This window comes from Hyla sarda, chromosome 1 (genome assembly GCF_029499605.1).
Source record: "Hyla sarda isolate aHylSar1 chromosome 1, aHylSar1.hap1, whole genome shotgun sequence".
NCBI lineage: Eukaryota > Metazoa > Chordata > Amphibia > Anura > Hylidae > Hyla > Hyla sarda.
In genome coordinates, this window is record NC_079189.1 from 461,943,011 (window position 1) to 461,968,494 (window position 25,484).

Consider the following 25,484-nt stretch of genomic DNA (forward strand, 5'->3'; position numbering starts at 1 on the left):
TTAGATTCACACATGACACCATAAAAGACACCAGGGGAGATTTAGCAAAACCTGTCCAGAAGAAAAGTTGCCCAGTTGCCCATAGCAACCAATCAGATGGCTTCTTTCATTTTGCAGAGGCCTTGTTAAAAATGAAAGAAGCGAGCTGATTGGTTGCTATGGGCAACTTTTCCTCTGGACAGGTTTTGATTTCCCCAGATGGGGGAGATTTATCAAAACCTGTCCAGAGGAAAAGTTGCTGAGTTGCCCATAGCAACCAATCACCACTTTTATTTTTCAGAGGCCTTGTCAAAAATAAAAGAAGCGATCTGATTGGTTGCTATGGGCAACTTTTCCTCTGTTCATGTTTTGATATATCCCCCAATGTCATGTGTATTTTTTAGACAGAGCTCAAACTTTCATTGTCCATACACTTTCATCCCCTTATCTAGGGTAACCTGAGGCCGCATTAGACCGCAATTCACACTATGAAGACTATTCCACTATATGTAGGGGATTCCATTATTAGAAGCTATTATTTTCCCGTTAGGATAAGGATGGATAAGCCCGGGTGCAGGAGTGTTGCATTGTAATTGTGGGTGTGCAGTGCTTCCCTTTCCCATCCCCCCGCTGCGAGTCCCGGCAGGAAGGCGAGTGCGCATGCGTGTTGTGCTCGGCCGTATGTGTGTATGTGAGAGCAAAGAAAGCTACAAGTAACCGGCGGCGACTCTCCTCCTGCCCCCCTCCCCTTCCCCGGGAAGCCGCTGCAGCCATGTCGGGACGTTCGGTCAGAGCAGAGACACGAAGCCGAGCTAAAGATGACATCAAACGGGTTATGGCCGCCATCGAAAAAGTACGGAAATGGTAAGAAAAAGGACAACAAAGGAGAGAAATGGAGGGAGGTGGCGGCAGCGGGGACGGACGCGGTGTGACCGGAGCGGTGCCGTGTTATCCCCCTGAGCTCCCCGGTGCCCCCTCCACCGCCTCACAGGCACCATGGACCTCCGAGCTCCCGCCAAAGCCGGCAGCCATGTCAGCTCCGAGAGGGGGAGAAGCGCCGGGCCATTGTGGCCGCTCCGGTTCCTCACGCCGCCTCCTTCCCCGGACACTGCGGAGCCGCCAATGTATATATCGCCGTATGCGTTTTTATCGCCGTATCCGGGGCTTCCACCGTTCTTTTTAAATTTAGCGCTTTGGCCCCGAGGCTCGGAGCAGCCTCCTCCCCCGTCCAGCTCTTCTTCTCCAGAAAGATGGGGCAGGAGGAGGAAGTGCGGCGGCGACACCACACCGGGCGTACAGCGGGATCCGGCGCCGACCCTTCCGTGTCTGTCCGGCCGCACACGTGCGCTATGGAGGCGTCCGGCGCGCTGCGGATTGTCCTAATCTCATTACACGGCCTCCTTTGTCTCCAGCACACGGGGGGCTCAGCCCGAACCGTAAAGCCCAATCCTGAACCGGGGGCCGCTCCCGCGCACACACCGGCCTGACACAAAACATAAATAACCCCAAAAAAGTTTCATGGATGGTGTTTTCATTTGCTATTTATTGAGAAATGGACACCTCGGTCAGACGTGCGGGAGCCAATGGGAAGCTCAGGGCTTATTGTGGGATGACCTTATTGGACAGGAATTTAAATGGCCAAGAAGTTTCCTGTATTAAGAGACATCACATGAAACCTAACACGACTGCAGGCTTCCCCCAACCTGTGTCTCTCCAGCTGTTGCAAAACTACAACGCCCAGCATGCCCTGACAGGGCATGCTGGGCGTTGTAGTTTTGCAACAGCTGGAGGGTCATAGATTGGGAAGCACTGTAATAGACCACTGGGGATTTACTCCAGCAATATTAATCTTTCTTGATCAAATCACTTGTATTGAAACCAACATAAAAACAAGGAACCAAAGTACCATATAACATGAAATATTCATCTTCCTTCATCAAATCGTTTGTTATTGAAAACTTTTAATGAAACCGACATAAAAACTAGGATACAAAGAAGGCTTGAGCAATCAATCGCCGAAAACACTGATCAATGCATCCCTATGGAGATGCATTGAACACAGTTAAAGATCAGTACATGCAATGTTATAGCGCCCCCTAGGGGCTATAATATTGCAAAAGAAAAGTGTAAAAAAAAAATCATTAACCCTTTGAATTATCCCTTCCCCTAATAAAAGTTTGAATCACCCGGCATTTCCAATAATAAAAAAAAAAATAAACATGTGGTATCGCCGCGTGCGGAAATGTTCGATTTAAAAAAATATATCGCTAATTAAACCGCACGGTCAATGGCGTACGCGCATTTTTTTTTTTTTAAAAGTCCAAAATAGCGTATTTTTGGTCCCTTTTTATATCATGAAAAGATGAATAAAAAGTGATAAAAAGTCAGATCAATGCAAAAATGGTACCGCTAAAAACTTCAGATCACGGCGCAAATAATGAACCCTCATAGCGCCCTGAACACGGAAAAATAAAAAAGTTATAGGGGTCAGAAGATGACAATTTTAAACGTATAAATTTTCCTGCATGTAGTTATGATTTTTTTTTCTGAAGTAATACAAAATCAAACCTATATAAGTAGGGTATCATTTTAACCGTATGGACCAGCAGAATAAAGATAAGGTGTCATTTTTACCGAAAAATTTACTATGTAGAAACGGAAGCCCCCAAAAGTTACAAAATGGCTGTATTTTTTCTATTTTGTCGCACAATGATTTTCTTTCCCGTTTCGCCGTAGATTTTTGGGTAAAATGACTGATATCATTACAAAGTAGAATTAGTGGCGCAAAAAATAAGCCATAATACAGATTTTTAGGTGCAACATTTTAAGAGTTATGATTTTTTAAAGGTAAGGAGGAAAAACCAAAAGCACGAAAAACGCCCGGTCCTTAAGGGGTTAAGGACTGAGCCCTTTTTCACCTTAAAGGAAAACTGTCAGCTTTCTCCCCCCCCCCTCTCTATCCAGTGGTACTGGCTGGTAGTGCGGGGGACGCTGATCAGTCTGATGCTTACCATATCCGGATCCACCATGCAGTTCGGCCGTAATCTTCTATTTTCGGTATATGCTATTGAGGTGCTAACTGGCACTCTGACGTCAGCGCTGCCTGTCGCAGTGCCGCCCAACTCCTCAATATTCTTCCCCTCTCTTCATTACAGAGCGAGGCGAAGAGGGAGAGGCAGAGGGAGGGGAGGAATATTGATGAGCTGGGCAGCGCTGCGGCAGGCGGCACTTACATCAGAGTGCCAGTTAGCACCTCATTAGCATATACCGAAAATAGAAGATTACGTCCGAACGTCGCCGGGGATCCGGGCACGGTAAGCATCAAACTGGTTAGTGTGGGAGGAGAAAGCTGACAGTTTTCCTTTAAGGACTGAGCCCTTTTTGCAATTCTGTCCACTGTCACTGTATGCATTAAAGGAGTACTCTGGTGCAGAAAAAATGAAAATAAACCATCCCTCACCTTCCTGGGTTCCCACGGAGTGCCACTACAGCTGATCGGTCCTCCGGTCCATCTTCTTCATACTTCCTTGTGAACGAAGCGTCACATGGCGCTCACCCTATTATGGGCCGAGGCAGAACATCGCGGCGGCCTGCGATAGGCTGAGCGACATGTGACGCTTCGTTCACATGGAAATATGAAGATGGACCGGAGGACCGATCAGCTGTAGTGGCGCTCCGCGGGAACCCAGGAAGGTGAGGGATGGTTTATTTTCATTTTTTTTGCAGCCCGGGCAGGACTGAGCAGGAATACTCTGCACCAGAGTACTCCTTTAATAACTCTGGGATTCTTTTACCGATTATTCTGATTCAGAGAGAGTTTTTTTCTTGACATATTCTACTTTAACATATGGGTACATTTTTGTCATTACTTGCATCCTTTCTTGGTGAAAAATCCCCAAATTTCATGAAAATTTAGCATTTTTCTAACATTGAAACTCTCTGCTTGTATGGACATTCCTAATAAATGATATATTGATTCACATATACAATAAGTCTACGTTATATTTGCATCATAAAGTTGACATGTTTTTACTTTTGGAAGACACCAGGGGGCTTCAAAGTTTAGCAGCAATTTTCCAATTTTTCACGAAAATATAAATCAGAATTTTTCAGGGACCAGTTCAGTTTGAAGTGGATTTGGAGGGCTTTCATGTTAGAAATACCCCATAAATTACCCCATTATAAAAACTGCACCCCCCCAAAGTATTCAAAATGACATTCAGAAAGTTTAACCCTTTAGGTGCTTTACAGGAATAGCAGCAAATTGATAAAATTCAAAATCTTCATTTTTTTTACACTCTCATGTTCTTGTAGAGCTATTTTTTGGATTTTTACAAGGGGTAAAAGGAGAGCAATCCCCCCACAATTTGTAACCCCATTTCTCTCAAGTAAGGAAATGCCTCATGTGGATGTAAAGTGCTCTGTGGGTGCACTAGAGGGCTCAGAAGGAAAGGAGCGACAATGGGATTTTGGAGAGTGAATTTTGCTGAAATGGTTTTTGGGGGGCATGTCGCATTTAGGAAGCCCCTATGGTGCCAGAACAGCAAAAAACAAAACAAAAAAAGAAAAACAAACATTGCATACTATTTTGGAAACTACACCCCTCAAGGAATGTAACAAGGGGGGTCCAGTGAGCCTTAACACCCCACAGGTGTTTGACGACTTTTCGTTAAAGTCGGATGTGTAAATGAGAAAAAAAAATGCTGGTTTCCCCCCAAATTTCACATTTTTACAAGGGGTAATAGGAGAAAATGCCCCCCAAAATTTGTAACCCAATTTCTTATGAGTATGGAAATACCCCATATGCTCAGAAGAGAAGGAGCCACATTTGGCTTTTGGAAAGCAAATTTTGTTTGTAGTTTCGCAGCAGCTGGAGGTGCCCTGTTTGGGAAGCACTGCATTAGAGGCTTCAGCGCTCACATGAGTGCGGCAGCCCCTGCCAACATCAAATTTAAAGGGGTATTACAGGAAAAAACTTTTATATATCAACTGGCTGCAGAAAGTTAAACAGATTTGTAAATTACTTCTATTAAAAAAAATCTTAATCCTTCCGATAATTATCAGCTGTTGAAGTTGAGTTGTTTTCTGTCTGGCAACAGTGCTCTTTGCTTGTCTCAGGAACTGCACAGAGTAGAAGAGGTTTGCTATGGGGATTTGCTTCTACTCTGGACAGTTCCCGAGACAGGTGTCATCAGAGAGCACTTAGACAGAAAAAAAAACAACTCTACTTCACCAGCCCATAAGTACTGAAAAGATTAAGATTTTTAAATAGAAGTAATTTACAAATTTGTTTAACTTTCTGGAGCCAGTTGATATATATAATTTTCCCTGGATAACCCCTTTAATATTGATTTAACCTTAAGGACTCGGCCATTTTTTGCAAATCTGACCACTGTCACTTTAAACATTAATAACTCTGGAATGCTTTTAGTTATCATTCCGATTCCGAGATTGTTTTTTCGTGACATATTCTACTTTAACGTAGTGGTAAAATTTTTTGGTAACTTGCATCCTTTCTTGGTGAAAAATCCCAAAATTTGATGAAAAATTTGAAAATTTTGCATTTTTCTAACTTTGAAGCTCTCTGCTTGTAAGGAAAATGGATATTCAAAATAATTTTTTTTTTATTCACATATACAATATGTCTACTTTATGTTTGCATCATAAAATTGATGAGTTTTTACTTTTGGAAGACACCAGAGGGCTTCAAAGTTCCGCAGCAATTTTCCAATTTTTCGCAAAATTTTGAAATTCGCTTTTTTTCAGGGACCAGTTCAGGTTTGAAGTGGATTTGAAGGGTCTTCATGTTAGAAATACCCCACAAATGACCCCATTATAAAAACTGCACCCCCGAAAGTATTCAAAATGACATTCAGTAAGCGTTTTAACCATTTACGGGTTTCACAGGAATAGCAGCAAAGTGAAGGAGAAAATACACAATCTTCATTTTTTACACTCTCTTGTTCTTGTAGACCCAATTTTTGAATTTTTGCAAGGGGTTAAAAGGAGAAAATTTTTACTTGTATTTGAAACCCAATTTCTCTCGAGTAAGCACATACCTCATATGTCTATGTAAAGTGTTCGGCGGGCGCAGTAGAGGGCTCAGAAGGGAAGGAGCGTCAAATGGTTTTTGGGGGGCATGTCACCTTTAGGAAGCCCCTATGGTGCCAGAACAGCAAAAAACCCCACATGGCATACCATTTTGGAAACTAGACCCCTCGGGGAACGTAACAAGGGGTAATGTGAACCTTAATACCCTACAGGTGATTCACGACTTTTGCATATGTAAAAAAAAAAAAATTTTTTTTACTTAAAATGCTTGGTTTCCCTAAAGTTTTACATTTTTAAAAAGGGTAATAGCAGAAAATACACCCCAAAATTTGAAGCCCAATTTCTCCCGATTCAGAAAACACCCCATATGGGGGTGAAAAGTGCTCTGCTGGCGCACTACAGGTCTCAGAAGAGAAGGAGTCACATTTGGCTTTTTTGAAGGAAATTTTGCTCTGGGGGTATGCCGCATTTAGGAAGCCCCTATGGTGCCAGGACAGCAAAAAAAAAAACACATGGCATACCATTTTGGAAACTAGACCCCTCGGGGAACGTAACAAGGGGTAAAGTGAACCTTAATACCCTACAGGTGTTTCACGACTTTTGCATATGTAAAAAAAAATAAAAAAATTTACCTAAAATGCTTGGTTTCCCAAAAAATTTACATTTATACAAAGGGTTAAAGCAGAAAATACCCCCCAAAATTTGAAGCCCAATTTCTCCCGATTCAGAAAACACCCCATATGGGGGTGAAAAGTGCTCTGTTGGCGCACTACAGGTCTCAGAAGAGAAGGAGTCTCATTTGGCTTTTTGAAAGCAAATTTTGCTCTGGGGGCATGCCGCATTTAGGAAGCCCCTATGGTGCCAGGACCGCAAAAAATACCCACATGGCATACCATTTTGGAAACTAGAGCCCTCGGGGAATGTAACAAGAGGTTAAGTGAACCTTAATACCCCACAGGCGTTTCACGACTATTGCATATGTAAAAAAAATAAAAAATTTTTTACCTAAAATGCTTCTTTTCCCAAAAACTTTACATTTTTAAAAAGGGTAAAAGCAGAAAATACCCCCCAAAATTTGAAGCCCAATTTCTCCCGAGTACGGCGATACCCCATATGTGACCCTTAACTGTTGCCTTAATACTCACAGGGCTCCAAAGTGAGAGCGCCATGCGCATTTGAGGCCTAAATTAGGGATTGCATAGGGGTGGACATAGGGGTATTCTACGCCAGTGATTCCCAAACAGGGTGCCTCCAGCTGTTGCAAAACTCCCAGCATGCCTGGACAGTCAACGGCTGTCCGACAATACTGGGAGTTGTTGTTTTGCAACAGCTGGAGGCTCCGTTTTGGAAACCATGGCGTACCAGATGTTTTTCATTTTTATTGGGGAGGGGAGGGGGGCTGTGTAGGGGTATGTGTATATGTAGTGTCTTTTACTTTTTATTTTATTTTGTGGTAGTGTAGTGTAGTGTTTTTAGGGTACAGTCACACGGGTGGGGGTTCACAGTAGTTTCTCGCTGGCAGTTTGAGCTGTTGCAGAAAATTTGCTGCAGCTCAAACTTGCAGCCCGATACTTACTGTAATCCTCCGCCCATGTGAGTGTACCCTGTACGTTCACATTGGGGGGGGACATCCAGCTGTTGCAAAACTACAACTCCCAGCATGCGCTGACAGACTGTACATGCTGAGAGTTTTAGTTTTGCAACAGCTGTAGGCACACTGGTTATGTATCACGGAGTTTGTGACCTTACTCAGTGTTTCAAAACCAGTGTGCCTCCAGCTGTTGCAAAACTACAACTCCCAGCATGTAGGGTGCATGGTGTAAGGTGACTGCTGGGAGTTGTAGTTTGCAACAGCTGGAGGCACACTGGTCGTGAAACACTGAGTTAGGTAAAAAAAAAAAACCTAAGTTTCACAACCAGTGTGCCTTCAGCTGTTGCAAAACTACAACTCTCAGCAGTCACCGACAGCCAACGGGCATGCTGGGAGTTGTAGTTATGCAACCAGCAGATGCACCACTACAACTCCCAGCATGCACTTTAGCTGTTTGTGCAAGCTGGGAGTTGTAGTTATACAACAGCTGAAGGTACACTTTTCCATAGAAAGAATGTGCCTCCAGCTGTTGCAAAACCATAAGTCCCAGCATGCCCATAAGGGAATGCTGGGAGTTGTGGTGGTCTGCCTCCTGCTGTTGCATAACTACAGCTCCCAGCATGCCCTTTTTGCATGCTGGGAGCTGTTGCTAAGCAACAGCAGGAGGCTGTAACTCACCTCCTGCTGCTGCTCCATCGCAGGAAAGTCCCTCGCCGCCGCCGCCGTCGCTCCTGGGGCCCCGATCCCAACATGGACGCCGGGGATCGGGGTCCCCAGCACCGGGGGTCGTGCACCCGCTCACGCCCTCCGGAAGAGGGGCGGAGCGGGTGCGGAGTGACGCCCGCAGCAGGCGCCCTGATTGGTCGGCCGGTATTACCGGCCGACGAATCAGGGCGATCGTGAGGTGGCATCAGTGCCACCTCACCCCTGCAGGCTCTGGCTGTTCGGGGCCGTCAGAGACGGCCCCGAACAGCCAGTAATTCCGGGTCATCGGGTCACTGGAGACCCGATTGACCCGGAATCGCCGCAGATCGCTGGACTGAATTGTCCAGCGATCTGCGGCGATCGCCGACATGGGGGGACATAATGACCCCCTGGGCGATATGCCGGGATGCCTGCTGAACGATTTCAGCAGGCATCCGGCTCCGGTCCCCAACCGGCTAGCGGTGGGGGCCGGAATTCCCACGGGCGTATGGATACGCCCTGCGTCCTTAAGGACTTGGGATGCAGGGCGTATCCATACGCCCTGCGTCCTTAAGAGGTTAAAGAGAAGACACCTAAACAAAAAGTACATATTACTTTCACACATTAAAACATTTTTTAGGCCTTTAGAAAACAGAGCATTTTGTTTAGTTTGGAGTGTTATGCCATGTGGTATGTGGACACTAGACTGTGGTGGACAGAGTCCCTGACTACTGTGGTGATCATACTGACATCAACACTGCAGCTTGTAATTGTGGTGGGGGGACCATGACAGGACAAGTAGAATTTTAAGTATTACAGTTTTTAAAGTTTATTACCGTATATTCCGGCGTATAAGTCAACTTTTTAACCCCGACTTTTTTTCTGAAAAGTCGGGGGTAGTCTTATACGCCAGGTATTGGGGTCCGGGATAGGAAAACTTATGACTATCTGCCCGGGCCGGCCCCCGCACACGGAGAAGATAAAAACTAATTACTGATACTAAAAACCAGGGTGTCTCCAGCTGTTGTGAAACTACAACTCCCAGCATGCCCGGACAGACTTTGCCGGTCCGGGCATGCTGGTAGTTGTAGTTACACAACAGCTGGAGGCACCCTGGTTTTTAGTATCACGGGAGCAGATAATCATAGCTTTTCCTATGCCGGACATCCCTGTGTCCCGTAAGATCTTTTCGGGACATAGGGATGTCTCACCATTCCCCGACCGGCGCGCGTCCTCCTGCGGTCCTCCTCCGCTTCTCCGCCTCTCCGCCTCTATGGTTGTACGCACGGGACGGCAGTGACGTCCTCCTGCGACCATAGAGACACAGGAGGACCGCAGGACCATCACAGGAGGACGCACGCCAGCCGGGGCTTGGTGACTGACCGGCGGCGCGTCATCTTCTTCAGTTATTTTGGCACAGAGTGTCTGAGACATGTTTGCAACAGTGTACGCCTGGAAAATCCGACAAATCCGACATTGCACTGTGAAAAGCCGAAAAAGGGGCGTGGTATGTTGCAAAGGGGGCGTGCCCGGTCCGGAAAGGGGCGTGGTTTCACAACCTGACCCATTTACTATTGAATTCACAGAAAATCCTGTGGATAAATGGCTGGAAATATCCACCTAGAAAAATCTGGTCAGAAAATGCTCCCGACTTTTCCCAATAGTTAATAGAGAGGAATCCTGCAAGTCTGATACAAATTTTCCCACTATTAAAAACCCGACATTCTTAGTAAATGAGGTCCATTGTGTCTGGGTAAATAGATGATTGTCTGATGGGCAAGATCACATTAAAGGGGTACTCCAGTGGAAAACACTTTTCTCCTCCGGCTCCATTGGGGGATACAGAGACTCTGGGTATATGCTGCTGCCACTAGGAGGAGCTGACACTAGTCAACAAAAGAAAGTCATCCCCTCCCAGCAGGATATACTCCGACTACTGACTCTGAGCTATTAGTTTTAGCTTAGTGTCCATAGGAGGCAGAAGCAGGTCTGTAGTTTTCCAGACCTGGTCTCTTATTTTCTTATTTTTTAGTTTAGGGATGTGTATATAGATTTTTTTTTCCCTTTTTATTTCTCTTTTTAGGATAGCGCTCACTGTCCCCCCTCCCCCCATTTGCGAAGGGGCACAGGCATCGAGCTATGCACTGTCAACCCCTTCTTGCCACCGGTCAGCGCCTTGCCACCGGTCAGTAGGTAAGTTTTCCCAGGACAAGGTGAGTATTTCCTTCTCTTTTCCTTCTCCCTTCCCCTTTCTTTTTTCCTAAGGATCTATCTTTTACTCAGGATTATCAACCTCTGTAGCCACCCCCTGTTTTGGGCCCACTCCTTTTTATTCATTCTGAGTAAAGTTCCTGCTCAGCCATTCTGAAGCAAGGGGACAGAAGCAGTGGTGCAGATGGCATTTTTACTTTGTTTATTCACTGGGGCATTTTTACAGTCCTAATTTTTCTGGCGGCTGTGCTATGCGCGCACAACCGGAATTTAACTTTTGCTTCGGCCGCCTCCACGTGTGAGGTGACTGGAGCGCCGGGGGTCAGTTTGCTTACACCTCTGTCTGAACCCAGACCGGTACCCCCCCCCCCCCCCCCCCCCGCCAGACAGGTCTCTGCGGCCCTGGTCACTTTTTCCGCTTGTGTGGGCTGCAAATCTAAAATGTCTGGTGATTCTTCTGAACCCGCCTGCACCACTGCGCGCCCCGGCCCTCCTGGTATACCTGCATGCCCAGGACGTTCCACCGGAACCTATGGCCTCTGCTCCCCCCGAAATGGGTTTCCTCCCTCTCTGTTGATTTCCAACCTGGCGTGAGTTTCCTGTTCAGTGTTGACTGCATTGGAGAGGTCTTCCTTACGCCAGACCTCCAGAGAGGCTCGCTCACCTTCCCCTGATCCTTATGTTGGGCGATCTCACAGAGCCCTACGGTGTTCTCTGGATCCTATCTGGAGCTCTAAGGGTCTCCTGGTCGCCATCCTTGGTCTCCAGGTCTGCGTGCCAAGTCCGCTTCACCTTCATCTAAGGCTGCCTCCACCCGCTCCCACTCTCCTGGGGAGCTGGAAGACAAGGAGTCAGGTTCTGCCTCTGACCCACAGGACTGATCCAGCGTGTCCGACATGGTAGACAACTTGGTTTCAGCCATCAGGGAAACCTTTCAAGGTATTCAGCTCTCATGCTGAATTTGACACCTTACTGGAAACGGCATGGAAACCTCCAGACAAGGGACTAACAAGGTTTGGAGAAGCAGCACCCACGGGTCACATGATTGGGGGGGGGGGGGTTGAAAATACCTTTAAATACCGTCGAACCGCCATAACTTAAAAAAATACCGTGATACACATTTTTGGTCATAATGCCCAGCTCTAGCGGATCCTGCACTTCAACTCTTAAATGCTGGAGACTATTTATGCTCTGCTTCTCTGCAGTCTGCCTGTTGTAAGGCATTTGCCACAGATCACCTGGTGGCAATTCGTCGCTCCATGTGGCTCAAAGCCTGGGGTGCCGATGCCGCTTCCAAGAAATCTCTCACTGAGCTTCCTTTCTCTGGGACCCGACTCTTCGGGATTATCTCTGAGGCTACTAGAGATAAGAGCTCCTTCCCGCACAAGTCTCGCCGTACCGATTCCCGCAGGAAGTCGGCCTTTTCGGTCTTTTGGCTTGGTTCGGGCAACCAGACCGGCCACCTCACAGGATAAGAAGGCTCCTTCCTTCAAGGCCCATCCCTCCTGGAAGTCAGATAACCGTCTTGGCCGTTTTGCGGCCAAGTCGGGCACTCTTAAACCTTCCTCCACCTGAAGGGATGCCCCCCATGAACATTAATTTCAAGTGGGAGGTAGTTTGTCCCTGTTCCGGGACATTTAGTCTACCCATGTGCAGGACCCTTGGGTCAGAGATGTCTTTTCCAATGGCTCGGATCGAGTTCGCTTCCCTCCCAAGAGAATCCCGCCCTCCTTGCTTTCCTTCCTTGGTGGTAGCTTTTCGCTCAGGGAGTGATTGTTCCAGTTCCTCCCAAAGAGCATTTTTCGGGGTTCTATCCCAACCTGTTTGTCGTCCCCAAGAAGGGGGTTCAATCTGCCCGATCCTGGATCTGAAGCTCCTCAATCGTCATCTACTCCTGCGTCATTTCTGTATGGAGTCTCTCCGTTCTGTGGTGGCATCCATGGATCATTGGGATTTTCTTTCCTCGGTGGATATCAGAGACTCTTACCTTCACATTCCCATTTTTCCGGCGCATCAGCGCTATCTCCACTTCGCAGTTCCGGAGGGCCATTTTCAGTTTTTGGCCCTTCCTTTTGGCCTGGCCATGCCCCCAATGGTCTTCACCAAGGTCCTGGCAGCAGTGATCGCCATCCTGCGAGCCCGGGGTGTGTCAGTGATCCCCTCCCTGGACAACCTCCTGGTCAAGGCTACAACCAGGGCCCAGAATCAAGAGAGTCTACATCTCACTTTTCAGACCTTGTCCCGTTTCGGCTAGGTGGTCAATCGGGACAAGTCCAAACTGATTCTCACCCAGTCTCTGATCTTCTTGGGACTCCAGTTTGACATGCCTATCGCCCGGATTCGGCTTCTGCCGGTCAAGCGCTGCGCTCTGTCATCAGGAGTTGATCTTCTCTCCTGGGTCGGATGGTGGCGGCCATGCAGGCAGTTACTTTCGCCCAGTTTCATTGTCGACCTCTTCAAATTTCTCTTCTGTCCCGGTGGGACAAGTCTCCGCTATCCCTCGATTGCAGGATTATTCTTCTCCCCAGGACTCGCCAGTCCCTCCTGTGGTGGCTTCGGTCTCCTCTTCGTCAAAAGGGGCGATCTTTTCTACCCCTCCACTGGCAGGTCATCACGACGGATGCCAGTCTTAGCGGTTGAGGGGGGGGATGGAGTCTTCAGGAATCGGACGGTCCAGGGCCATTGGTCCTCCCAGGAGGCTCTCCTCCCCATCAACATCCTGGAACTTCGGACAATTTTGTCTTTCTGGCTCTCTGCTCATTACACGGTCCGTCAGGGCCTCCTGGGCTCTCCGCAACAGGGCTTCGGCCTTGCAAGTCTGTAAGGCGGCCACCTGGTCGTCCTTGCACACATTTGCAAAATGTTGCATACCTTTGCATCAGCTGATGCTGGTTTGGGTCGCAAAGTGTTGCAGGCGGCTATGGCCCAGCCTTCCACCTCAGTTGCATACGTTTTTTCCCACCCCGGGGACTGCTTTCCCACCCCGGTCTCTGTGTCCCCCAATGGAGCCGAACGAGAAAAGTAGATATTTGTGCTTACCGTAAAATCTTTCTCGGAGGGCACAGCACCCACCCATTTGTTCTGGGGTCCTTGGTTCGGTTGTCTGTCCAAGGGTTGGTTCGGTTAATTTTTAAATTTTTGTCTGTGCTCACCTCGGACAGTTGCGGTTTTTTCTCTCCCTGTCGGTCCTCTCCTACTGCTTTGGGACTAAACTGATAGCTCAGAGTCTGTAGGTGGGGTATATCCTGCCAGGAGGGGGCGTCTTTCTTTTTTTTGCTTAGTGTCAGCAGCATATACCCACGGTCTCTGTGTCCCCCAATGGATCCTCCGAGAAAGAGACATTTTTCTGTAAGCACAAATATCTACTTTTTTTTCAAATCAACAGGTGCCAGAAAGTTTAACAGACTTGTAAATTACTTCTACCAAAGAATCTTAACCCTTTCAGTACGTAGGAGCAGCTTTATGCTCCCACAGGAAGTTCTTTTCTTTTTAAATTTCTTTTCTGTCTGTCCAGTGCTCCCTGCTGACACCTCTGTCCATGTCAGGAACTGTCCTATCCTGCTCTGGACAGTTCCTGAGATGGAAAGAGGTGGCAGCAGAGAGCACTGTGGTCAGACTGAAAAGAACTGCACAACTTCCTGTGGAGAATACAGCAGCTAAGTACAGGAAGGGTTAAGATTTTTTTTATAGAAGTAATTTACAAATCTGTATAACTTTCTGGAGCCAGTTGATATGGAAAAAAATTGTTTTCCACTGGGTAGCCCTTTTAAATAGGATAAACAACCATTTTTAACAAAAACATGGAACCATACAGAAGAATGTCCTGTAAACTAGATTAGTGTAAGTGTAAAGGAACAATTCATGCTGTCATCCCAATAACTGTTTCTCAAATGTCAATGTTACAATGATAACTCTGCTGCTAACAGTATTACTATGATTTATAACCAGTGTGTAGTTACATTGTCTCAGAGAGATTTTAATAGCATCAAGAAGCCAAATGTTTTATTTGTACTTTATTTTCCAGGGAAAAGAAATGGGTAACTGTTGGAGATACCTCTCTTAGGATTTACAAGTGGGTGCCGGTTGCCGAGCCAAAAGTGGATGATGTAAGCTTTTATTAGTTCACATTTCCAAATTCTTCTTCAGTAGGATCCTATAGACAACCATAAATGAAAGGTTCACTAGGCCCTCCTTCCTTATTTTCATGTGTTACTTTGCACTGATATTTATTTAGTGTCCCTTCCTTAGATAAGGCTATGATGCTAGAGAAATGGTCCACCCTAAGTTTGAGCTAGAATGTTGTGCTATAAAGCTCTCCTATTTTGTCTTAATTAACCAATTATATGCCTCACTTCCATATACTGGATGCTATGTCAGTGCACTTGTAGATATGAAAAAACAAGTACTAGCTTTAGTTATTTTTGTATTTGTTGTGTGTAGGCCAGTTTGTCTTCATTTTAATATTGATTTCTTGCATCGACAAATTAGAGATCAACTAGTTAGAAGTATTTCTAGGTGCAAATAACATTCTCAGACCTCAGTCAATAAACTAGTATGTGCATTTATGGATTTTACTGTAAAAATGAGAGAAAACATTTGTTTTGACAGACTTTTATAATAAGACTGATAACAGTGTGGAGCATGTACATTTTTAAGGGACACGTCAGCAGGTCCTGTTCGACACACTGTTTTGTTTGTAGTTGGGGGGGGGGGATCCATTTTATGTGAGATAGCAATGCGTCTCCTGTTTTCTCAGGAGATAGGACGTCCTGGTTTGTGGCTGCTAGGGAGAGATGCGTCACCAGCTGCTGGGACCGACCCCTATGACTACTTATCTGAGTACCTGCATGATTATTCTGATATGCCCGAGCATATGAGAGTAATTCATAGTGTGCTGGGATTGCGCTGCCTGCACCATTTTCTGTGCTGTGAATTACATTTTATCCAAGTCAATTGCACAGGAAATCTTTATCCAGTCATTTTATTTCTGAACATTTCTTTCCCTTTAGATTGAGTTGAAAGTGACAGATGAGAATTCGGGACTTCTGAGGCGACCAAAACCCTGTGGAAAAGTCAGATCCTGTCTTTTCTACTATTGTTTGTTTTTGATATTGCAGGGAGTGGGCTCCTCACTAACCACCCAGCATGATGATCTACACACTTCTCTAACACTAACTCTGGATTTTCTGCTTTTTAGTTTTGAAAGCTCAAGTGCTGGAGAAAAGAAAACAATGACTAGACCAGGCAATGGCCTGTAGATAACTTGATCCTAGATTTTATTTCTAGGCCATCTTATTTCAACTTTACATGTGATTTGCATTGTCGCATTTAAGTAGGTAACACAGCTCTGGGCTAGTCTGCTAATGTCACTAAACATAATGTAAGTGACCAGACAGTGGACACCCCCATTGTGATTACAATATGTTCTAATGAAGTGATTCACTAGTATTCACCAGCATTTTAGCTTTCATCACTATTTCACAGGGATGTTTTTTGTTCAAGGGTTCTTTACTCTCATATGAATCTGCCCCATTGGCAGCAGTCTGGACAGATGCCACCTTCCAATATGGTTTGCGCTGGAATTGAATACAACAAAGAGCAACAACTACATGGGCTTAGTATGTTCTTGCATGTGTTACTTCTGTGTACTTTGGTTTCCTTTCACCATCCATAAATCATACTGATGGGTGGCAGTCTCTCTACAATAACCCAAGCAGTGCAATATGCAAAATAAAAAGGCACACTGTCCTCCCTCTACCTTGATGGGGGTTCTATGCTGGGGATGCAGTGCGGACATTTTTGCACTTTATGGACAGGATAGTTCACTCAGGCTCTTGTTTGTATCACAGCTTCCCACCCCAGATGTTTCTGCAGTAGTTGCGTATAGGATAAATAGTGACCGATTACATGTTGGAAGTGGCAGGGGTCTGGTTTGCTGCTCATGGGCATCTTTTTATGAAAAGGTTCAAATTTGATTTACATATTGTAAGTGCCAAATAAATCAGGCACCCAAACCTGCTCTAGAAAAATAACTGGAATCAAATAGTCTGTGGACCACCCGGACACATCATGTATGCATGAGGCTTATGTTGTCTCCTAGCAAATAGTTTTTAGGTACATTGTGTTCTTTTGTCCAATGATATAGCCATGAAGGTAAACCCCTGTTGATATAGTTAGGGCATACTTTAGCCCGTGGTAAGCCAATAGGTGATTACGGAGTAGTAATTAATTCTGCAGATGAGGATCTGGTATTGGGTAGTCATCTGTGCAGCTCAGTCTAAATATAATATGACATTACCGTTTACAACATATGAATTTTAGGCTATGACAATAGGGGAGATTGTGCAGAGGAACAGTGAAGCAGTTGCCCATAGCAACCAATCAGAATGCTTCTTTTATTTTTTATAAAGGCCCCTGAAAAGTGAAAGCTGGAATCTGATTGGTTGATATGGGCAACTGCTCTACTGTTTACCTGCACAAGTTTAGATATATCCTTCCCAATGTATTTTATGGCTCAAAAAATGTCTGCCATTTTTTTCATACACGGATTTTTTGATTAGGGGTGTTAAAGCCCCTTTTTATAAAGACACTTCTTAGTCTAATTTTTTGCCTTATCTGTAGCCATTTTTTGGGCTGAGCAAAGACTGAAGGCTTAAAATACTAATCTACACCTGTATACGATTGTACATCTGTCTCTGGAAAGTTTACATTAAATTTCTTTCTTTTAAACTTGTATTTTCTTATGCTGCCTTAACACTATAGAAATGTGTTTTAAAGATCCGTTATAATGACCCTTTAATAAAACCATTAAAAACGGCCGTTATATGGCCGTTACAAAATCCCATTATAGTCTATGGGATTTTTACATTACCCGTTTTAACCCAATAGCCGGTTATTAACGAATGCTATTTTGCGACTGGAGAAGGTAACGGGAGAAATAGTGCATGCACTATTTCTTCAGTTCTTTCTCCCGTTACAAAATAACGTCCGTTATTAAAAATGGGCTATGACTGGTTAAAACTGATAATGTAAAAATCCCATAGACTATAATGGGATTTTGTAACGGCTGTTTAATGGCCGATTTTAAGGGTTTTCATAACGGAACATTATAACGTGTCTTTAAAAAAGATGAATTTATAGTGTGCTGAAGATTGTAATAGTGGTTTGTTTTGTTAAATATTGTGCTATTTCTCTTTTGGGTTTTCTGTTTCCTTTCCATTCAGAAGACTAAGAACAAAAAGAAAACAAAAGATGAGAAGTGTGGTTCAGAACTTACCACCCCAGAAAACAGCTCTTCACCAGGCATGATGGATATGCATGGTGGGTATAGAGATAGAAATGGTAATGCTGTTTCAGTTCTGTTCACTTTATCATCTTGTTTTTTTATTCTTAAAGGGAATAGCTCTTCTAATTTATTTATTTATTTTGAAATATTATGATTTTTATATTTCCCACTGTTGAACAGCAGAGGGAGAAAAGTTCAACAAATGTGGCCTTGCACTTCCCCTGCTGACATCCAACCTCCTTTTGTCTTGTGTAAGTTCTTGTTTTATTTAGTTTTTTTTCACCCCTTCATGACCATGAGCATATATTTATGCTAGTGGTTGGCTCACCGATAACACTGATGCATGCAATGCTATGGCATAGCATTGATCAGTGTCTATAATCAAGGTATTGCATGTTATAGTTCCCTATGGGAGCTGTAACATTGCAAAAAAATAAAATGTAAAAAAATTAATAAATGTGATTTAACCCCTTCCCCAATAAAAGTTTGAATCGCCCCCCCTCCCTTTGGATAGGGGATAAGATGTCTTAGCGCCGGAGTACCCCTTTAAAAGGAAAAAAATCCAGTTCATCCGCCGTAATCCTTTGCATACTGATCTGAAACGAGAAGAAAAAAAATACACAAAAAATTGGTTAGGACATGGGGAGAGCGCCCATAATGCAATGTCTATACAGACAGGGAGCCTCCAATTGGTACAAAACTATAATTCCCTTCTTCATCTTCTGTATACACTATATGCAGCTATCTATAGATAGCTGTATATATTGTATACCGCCCAAAGAGTTAACCTACACTGTCCAGCAGTGTAAGTTAACTCTTTCCTTGCTGGGCTGGCATATAGCGCACAGCTCAGCAACGGGTTAAGTGAGCCATCAATGTGTATACTGTATACACATTGCATGTTCACTGTAAATTCTTGCTTGGCAGTAGATATACAACGTATATCTACTGCTCACCATCAGTTCTACCGGCTCTGTAGCCGTGAGCACATCTGAGTCCCGAAATTCACATCTGGACGATTGCACCGGTGTCAGGAGTGACACTTACTGTGATCTGTCCCTTACTACAGGTACTATTGCTTTCAACATGGAGCACACTTTGCTCCATGCTGGGAGCTGTAGTATCTGTACTAATAGACAGATCGCAGGGAGTGTCACTTCTGACACCCGTTGCGATCTGTCTTATTAATGCAGGTACTACAGCTCCCAGCATAGAGCAGAGTGTGCTCCATGTTGGGAGTAGTAGTACCTGCAGTTGGGTAGGGGACCAGACAAGTGTGGCTGACACCCGCTGCGATCTGTCAATTAGTACAGGTACTACTACTCCCATCATGGAACAGTGTTCCATGATGGAAGTAGTAGTACTACCTACAAAAATGTAAAACATAAAGAAAAAAAAGTTAAAACACACATTTTAATCAACACATTATTAAAATCCATTATTAATAAAAAGTTTAAAAAAATTATAAAAAAAATAATATTTTTACATTTAAATGGCCCATTTCTACATTTTTATTAGTGTCTGCTACATTTTAGTTTCCTGTCACCCATATAAATTGATCCCTGTTTAAAAATTAATAAAAATGTAGTTATAAAAAAGATACATTTTGTTGAATACAATGAGTCCCTGTAGCACTGCAGGCAGAGGGCAGTGATATACTCTCGACTGAGAGTTTGTGTACAATTACAGTGGTGATCTTTTTAAAACAATAGGTTCCTTACAAGTTACATTTTAAGTTTACACATTAAAAGCTAAGTTTTATAGGGAGGGTGCACATTTAAGGGGTCTTGCACCCCAACCTGGAATTAATTCTAGGTGTTGGGTTTGGTATTATGATATACTGCTTAGGATGCCACCCCTTCTATTGGTGTGTTACAACGCTACTAGCGTTATCATCCACTTTTGTAGAACAGTGCAGCCACAACAGTGTGTGAGCATGTCCACAACTGCTGCAATTACATGCTACAACTGCTGCAACACTACACTGCTCCTATGCTGAATTACTTCCATGCTGCTTTAAGTTACCTCCACACTACCCATGACAATGCAGCAACCTAATCTCTGTGCAGACATCTAGTGTTTCCCAACCTGTGGCTTGCCAGCTGTTACAAAACTACATCTCCCAGCATGCCCTAACAGTTAAGGGCTCACCTAGCATGGTGGGAGTTGTAGTTTTGTGCATACAGTTTATATCTGTGGTTAAGAGCCCTTAAAACTGCAGCGTAGCACCTCTAATTCCCCTCACTGTCTACAGCAGCACAATGTTTCAGTTGATGAAAGCTGTAGCCATAAGTCATCCATGCTCATGGCCGAGGCTTCCTGGTTCCATCAGTTTGGAGGTAGGCATTTTTGTTGTGAACTGTGCCTTCTGCTGAGTATGCACAGCTCCAGCATAGAAAATTGTGCAGGAAAGCATCCTTATCTTCTATGTACAATGTCTGCAGTGACACAGACAGTGTGTTAGAAGGTGACAAAATACACAGGTTTTATTAAATATGGCAGCAACCAGTCAAAGAATTTATTAAAAAAAAAGCTCATAAAGAAGATGCTGCAGTTTGATATGTTTTTGTTAGATTCAGTATAACTTGTCATATATTAATTTAAATCAGTATTGTATTGTATATACAGCTCATTTGGAAAGTCTTTAGACCCTTTTCATTTTTTTCTTAATTTGTTATAGCCTTGTGCTATAACCCCCCCCCCCCCCCCAATCTATTGCACTCAGTACTACATTATGACAATGGGAAAACAGAATTTTAATTTATTATTTTTTTTTTTTATAAAAAAAGGAAAAACTAAAATTTTGCATGAACACTGGTATCCAGACTCTTTATTAAGTATTTTGTTGAAGCACTTTTGGCAGCGTCTACAGCCTCCAGTCTTCTGGGGGATGATGCCACATATTACTTTACTGAGAGAGTAGTGGATGCATGGAATAGCCTTCCTGCAGAAGAGGTCGCTGCAAATACAGTGAAGGAGTTTAAACATGCATGGGATAAACATAAGGCTGTCCTTCATATAAGATAGGGCCAGGGACTATTCATAGTATTCAGATTATTGGGCAGACTAGATGACTAGAACAATAATACAGTGTAGATAAAGAAGTGTCTGTGTAATAGAAAAGTTTGTGTAGTACTTGGGTGGTGTAGCTGTGCGCAAAAAAATTGCCTCTTGCACAATTCGTAGTCCGTACCCCCTCGCAGTTTAGAACAAAAAAAAATTATGAATTAATTTCCACTGCATCTGCAAAAAACAGATTAGTACAAATAGATAAACTATGAAAGTGTGAATGTGGAAATGTCACAAAAAAACTAAAAAACAACCTGCTACAAATATGCAACTTTTTACAACTCAAAAAAGGTGTCCACATTCAGTGATATATAAATCTCCCCCCCCACCCCCCAGATCAGCTTTTAACTAATATCCCTGTACTTTTCTCCATTCAGCTTTTTCTCAACCCTGACAAGTCTCCCTGTCCCAGTCCCTGAAAAACGCCCCTATAGCATGATGCTGCCACCACCATGCTTCACTCTAAAGATGGTAGTGGGCATCAGCTGTGCCTGGTTTTCTCCAGACATGACAGAATTTAAGCCAAATATTTCAATGTTGGTTTCTCAAGACCAGAGAATCTGGTTTCTTACAATCTGAGAATCCTTTCGGTGCTTTTTTTTTTTCTATGTTGCAAACTTTAGGTGGGCTTTCATGTGTCTTTTAGCTAAGTAGAAGCTTCTTTCTGGTCACTCTGCCATTAAGGCCAGATTGGTGGAGTGCTGCATTAATGATTGACCTTATAGAAGTTTCTCCCATCTGCACACAAGTTCTTTGGAGCTCAGCCAGATTGATTATTGGGTTATTGGCCACCTCTCTTACCAAGGCCCTTATTCCCAGATTACTTAGTTTGGTGGGGAAGCCAGTAGAAAGAGTCCCCGTTTTAAATGTCTTCCTTTTTCTCAGCGTTTTTCAGTTTTTGCATTTTTGTTTTCTCGTTCGGCTCCATTGGGTTACACAGGAACTGTGTGTATATCTAGCTGACACTAGGCCCCTCCTGGCAGGATATACCCCGCCCACTGACTCTGAGCTAATCTGTGTCTGCCTCCTACCGACACTAAGCTAAAACTGGTCTGGAGCTCTCCAGACCTGGTCGTCTTTTTATTTTATAGTTTTATTATTTACATTTTTTTTATCTCCTTTTATTTTATCTAGGTTGGGACGACAAGAGCATGGTGCTGCCTTATTCCCCACTTGCGAGCAAAGGGCACGGTCCATAAGGTATGCACCGTTAACCCCTTCTCGCCACCTACCAGTGCTAAGGGATGTACCCTGGATTCGGGTCCCCTCTTGCCCCTTCTCGCCCCGTTTCTACTTCCTGGTACGATGCAGGTGGCACCAGACTGGTTGAAGACTTCAGAGGTGAGTATATGGGACATCTTCTTAGGCAAGTGTCCCTGTCCCCTCTCCTCCATCGTCGCCCCCCCTCCCCCCCTTGGGCTGCTGGGGATTCCTTATCCAAGTCCTTATCGGCCTGGGCCTCTCAAGTTCGCCAAGGTGTTTTATCCGGGGCTCCTCCAGATGATCTAGCTGATTTAGCTCTCCAGATCTCCAATGCTGGTGACTATCTATGCTCAGTGTCCTTGGAATCCGCAAGCTGTGTGGCCTTTGCTTCTGGCAACATGGTGGCTATCTGCCGCTCCATGTGGTTGAAGGCCTGAAATGCTGACGCGACCTCCAAGAAATCACTCACTGACATGCCCTTTACTGGCGGCCGCCTTTTTGGCAAACGCCTGGATGAAATAATCTCCGAGGCTACAGGCGGTAAGAGCTCTCTTCTCCCTCAGAGTAAGGTGGGTCGCACCAATTATCGCCACAAGTCCTCTTCGTTTCGGTCCTTTCGGTCCTTTGCCTCGAGTTACCAGGACAAACTGGCATCTTCGCAGTCTCGGAAGGCTCCTGTCTTCAAAGCGTGCCCCTACTGGAAGCAGGACGTCCGTTCTGGACGTTTCTCTCCAAATCAGGTACTCGAAAGCCTACCTCCGCCTGAAGGGGTGCCGCCACCCGAGCCTTCCCCAGGGTGGGTGGTCGCCTGTCCCTCTTTCGGGATGTTTGGTTGGCGCAGTTCCTGGGTTCGGGGCGTAGTTTCAGACAGCTACCGAATAGGGTTTGGTTCTTTTCCCCGAAGTTGTTGTTTTCTGGTTCCGGACTCCCCGCTCTCTGGCCCTGGCTGCGGCCTTTTAGTCTACACTCCACACCATCCTTGCGCAGGAGGTCATTGTGGCCTTGCCCTTCACCAAGGTCCTGGCGGTGATGTTTGCAATCCTCCGCTCGGGGTGTGTTGGTGCTTCCTTATCTGGATGACCTGTTGATCAAAGCTCTGTCCTTTGCTCAAAATCAGGAGAGTCTCCACATCTTCAGACCCTGACCAGTTTTGGGTGGTTGATCAACTGGGAGAAATCCAACCTCTCCCCCACGCAGTCTCTGGTTTTCCTGGGGCTTCGCTCCGACACCAAAAAGGCTTGGGTTCTGCTTCCACCAGACAAGCGGAGTGCTCTTCTATCTGGGATCTGCCTATTGCACAGCCTGGAACCGGTGACCATCTGTTTGTGCATGGAAGTGTTGGGCAGAATGGTGGCGGCCATGGAAGCCGTTCCTTTTACTCAGTTCTGGTGCCGCCCTCTTCCGTGGGCCATTCTGTCTCTGTGGGACATGTCTCCTCAGTCCCTCCACCGCTGGATCAGTCTGCCCCCCACGGATCGCCAGTTGCTCATTTGGTGGCTCCGCTCTCCACTACTCCGGGAAGGGCACTAATTTCTCCCGCTGCGTTGGCAGGTCTTAACGACCGATGCGAGTCTCCTCGGCTGGGGGGGTGTTTTTCAGTACCGGACGGGTCCAAACGGAAAACGCCACTGCTGTGGCTTATATCAATCGCCCAGCGGGCACTCGCAGGTGACAAGGATTCTTGTCTGGGTGGAACAGCTGGTTTCCTCCATATCGGCGATCCACATTCCGGGGGTGGACAATTGGGGGTGGACTTTCTGAGTCGCTCCTTGCCCGACCCTGGGGAGTAGTCTCTCCACCCAGAGGCTTTTGCAGCAATTTGCAAACGTTGGGGGACCCTGGACGTGGACCTCTTTGCGTCCCGCCAAACCTGGCAGGTTACAGACTTCATGGCAAAGTCCCGTGATCCTCTGGCTGTGGATGCGTTTGTCGTTCCCTGGTCACAGTTCGCCCTTCTTTATCTCTTCCCTCCGCTTCCCCTTCTGCCCAGGGTAGGGCGCTCAAGGCGGACGGCGTCCCGTATATTCTGGTGGTGCCGGATTGGCCACGGCGCCCATGGTTCACCGACGTGGTTTGTCTTGTGGCAGATGTCCCCATGCAGCTCCCGGATCGGCCTGACCTTCTTTTTCAAGGTCCTCTCTGCCACCCCAATTCACTGCCGCTATGTTTGACAGCGTGGCTATTAAAACCGTGGTGCTGAAGACTTGCGGTTTCTCCCTCCGTGTCATTCGAACCATGCTTCGGGCGCGTAAACCTTCCTCTGCCAGGATCTATCACAGGACCTGACATGCCTATTTTCGGTGGTGTGAGGCCCACTCCATGTCTCCCGTTGTTTTTTTCCTTACCAAACCTGCTTTCCTTTCTACAGTCGGGGCTGGAAACGTGCTTGGCATTAGTTCCCTCAAGGGGTAGGTGTTGACTTTTTCCATTCTTTTTCAGCACCCCTCCGGCTTCTGATCCTCATGTTCGCACCTTCCTTCAGGATGATAACATCAAACCCCTGGGCCGAAGCCCAGAGTCACTAACTCCCTTCTTATAATAGCCCCCTAAAATATAACTTTTATTAGTCCATTAAAAAGAAAAAATCCCCAAATGTGAATAAAAAAATGGTGCCACAACAGTGCAATGAGAAGATACTTAATATGTCAGCAAGGAGCCACTTGTCTGTTCATATACTGAATAGATGGTGCTGCAGTACACCCGTAACAAGCACTGTTGTGGTGTGCAGTTTAAAATACTACTGTACAGCTACCCTCAACATGTTTCATTATCCTCTTGACAACACTGTTGTTACAGCGAAAAATGTTGAGGGTGGCTGTGCAGAAGAATTTTAAACTGCACACAACAACAGTGCTTGTTGGTCTAATGCATCACCATCTATTCAGTATATGAGCAGACAAGTGGCTCCTTGCTGACATATTAAGTATCTTCTCATTGCACTGTTGTGGCACCGTTTTTTATTCACATTTGGGGAATTTTTTCCTTTTCTTTTTAATGGAATAATAAGTTATATTTTAGGGGGCTATTATAAGAGAGGCGTTAGTGACTCCGGGCTTCGGCCCAGGGGTTTGATGTTAATTGTTGGAGGACCCCTCACCCTCTTTTCGGTAATTAATTGGTCCTTCAGGGTGTGGCACACGAGGCTCCTCTTTACAGGTCTCCCACTCCGCCCTGGAACCTGAATTTGGTTCTCAGCGCTTTGCAAGGCACTACATTTAACCTCTTTGGGAGATCTCTCTCTGCTTCCTTTCTTGGAAGGTGTCTTCTCATTGCTGTGACCTCCATTCGGCAGGTGTCTGAATTGGCGGCTCTCTCCTGCCGAACCCCCTTTCTTGTCCTTCACCGGACAAGGCTGTGCATCGACCGGTACTATCTTTTCTGCCGAAGGTGGTCTCCTCTTTTCATCTAAAC

At 45.4% G+C, this 25,484-nt stretch overlaps 1 protein-coding gene across 7 annotated transcripts in view; it reads left to right on the top strand.

Moving 5' to 3' along the window:
• Positions 1 to 409: 409 nt before the first annotated feature.
• Positions 410 to 25,484, top strand: part of BCL7A (BAF chromatin remodeling complex subunit BCL7A) — a 31,734-nt gene continuing 6,659 nt past the window's right edge. The window contains exons 1-4 of one of the 7 annotated variants that reach the window (XM_056535080.1): positions 410 to 832; positions 14,541 to 14,622; positions 15,526 to 15,588; positions 17,740 to 17,836. In XM_056535080.1, the coding sequence (XP_056391055.1) occupies positions 798 to 832; positions 14,541 to 14,622; positions 15,526 to 15,588; positions 17,740 to 17,836 (277 nt within the window). In that variant the 5' untranslated portion in view covers positions 410 to 797. Of the gene's footprint in view, positions 844 to 14,540; positions 14,623 to 15,525; positions 15,589 to 17,739; positions 17,837 to 25,484 lie in introns of all 7 variants that reach the window. The other 6 variants (XM_056535073.1, XM_056535068.1, XM_056535115.1 and 3 more) reach the window with 6 other exon arrangements.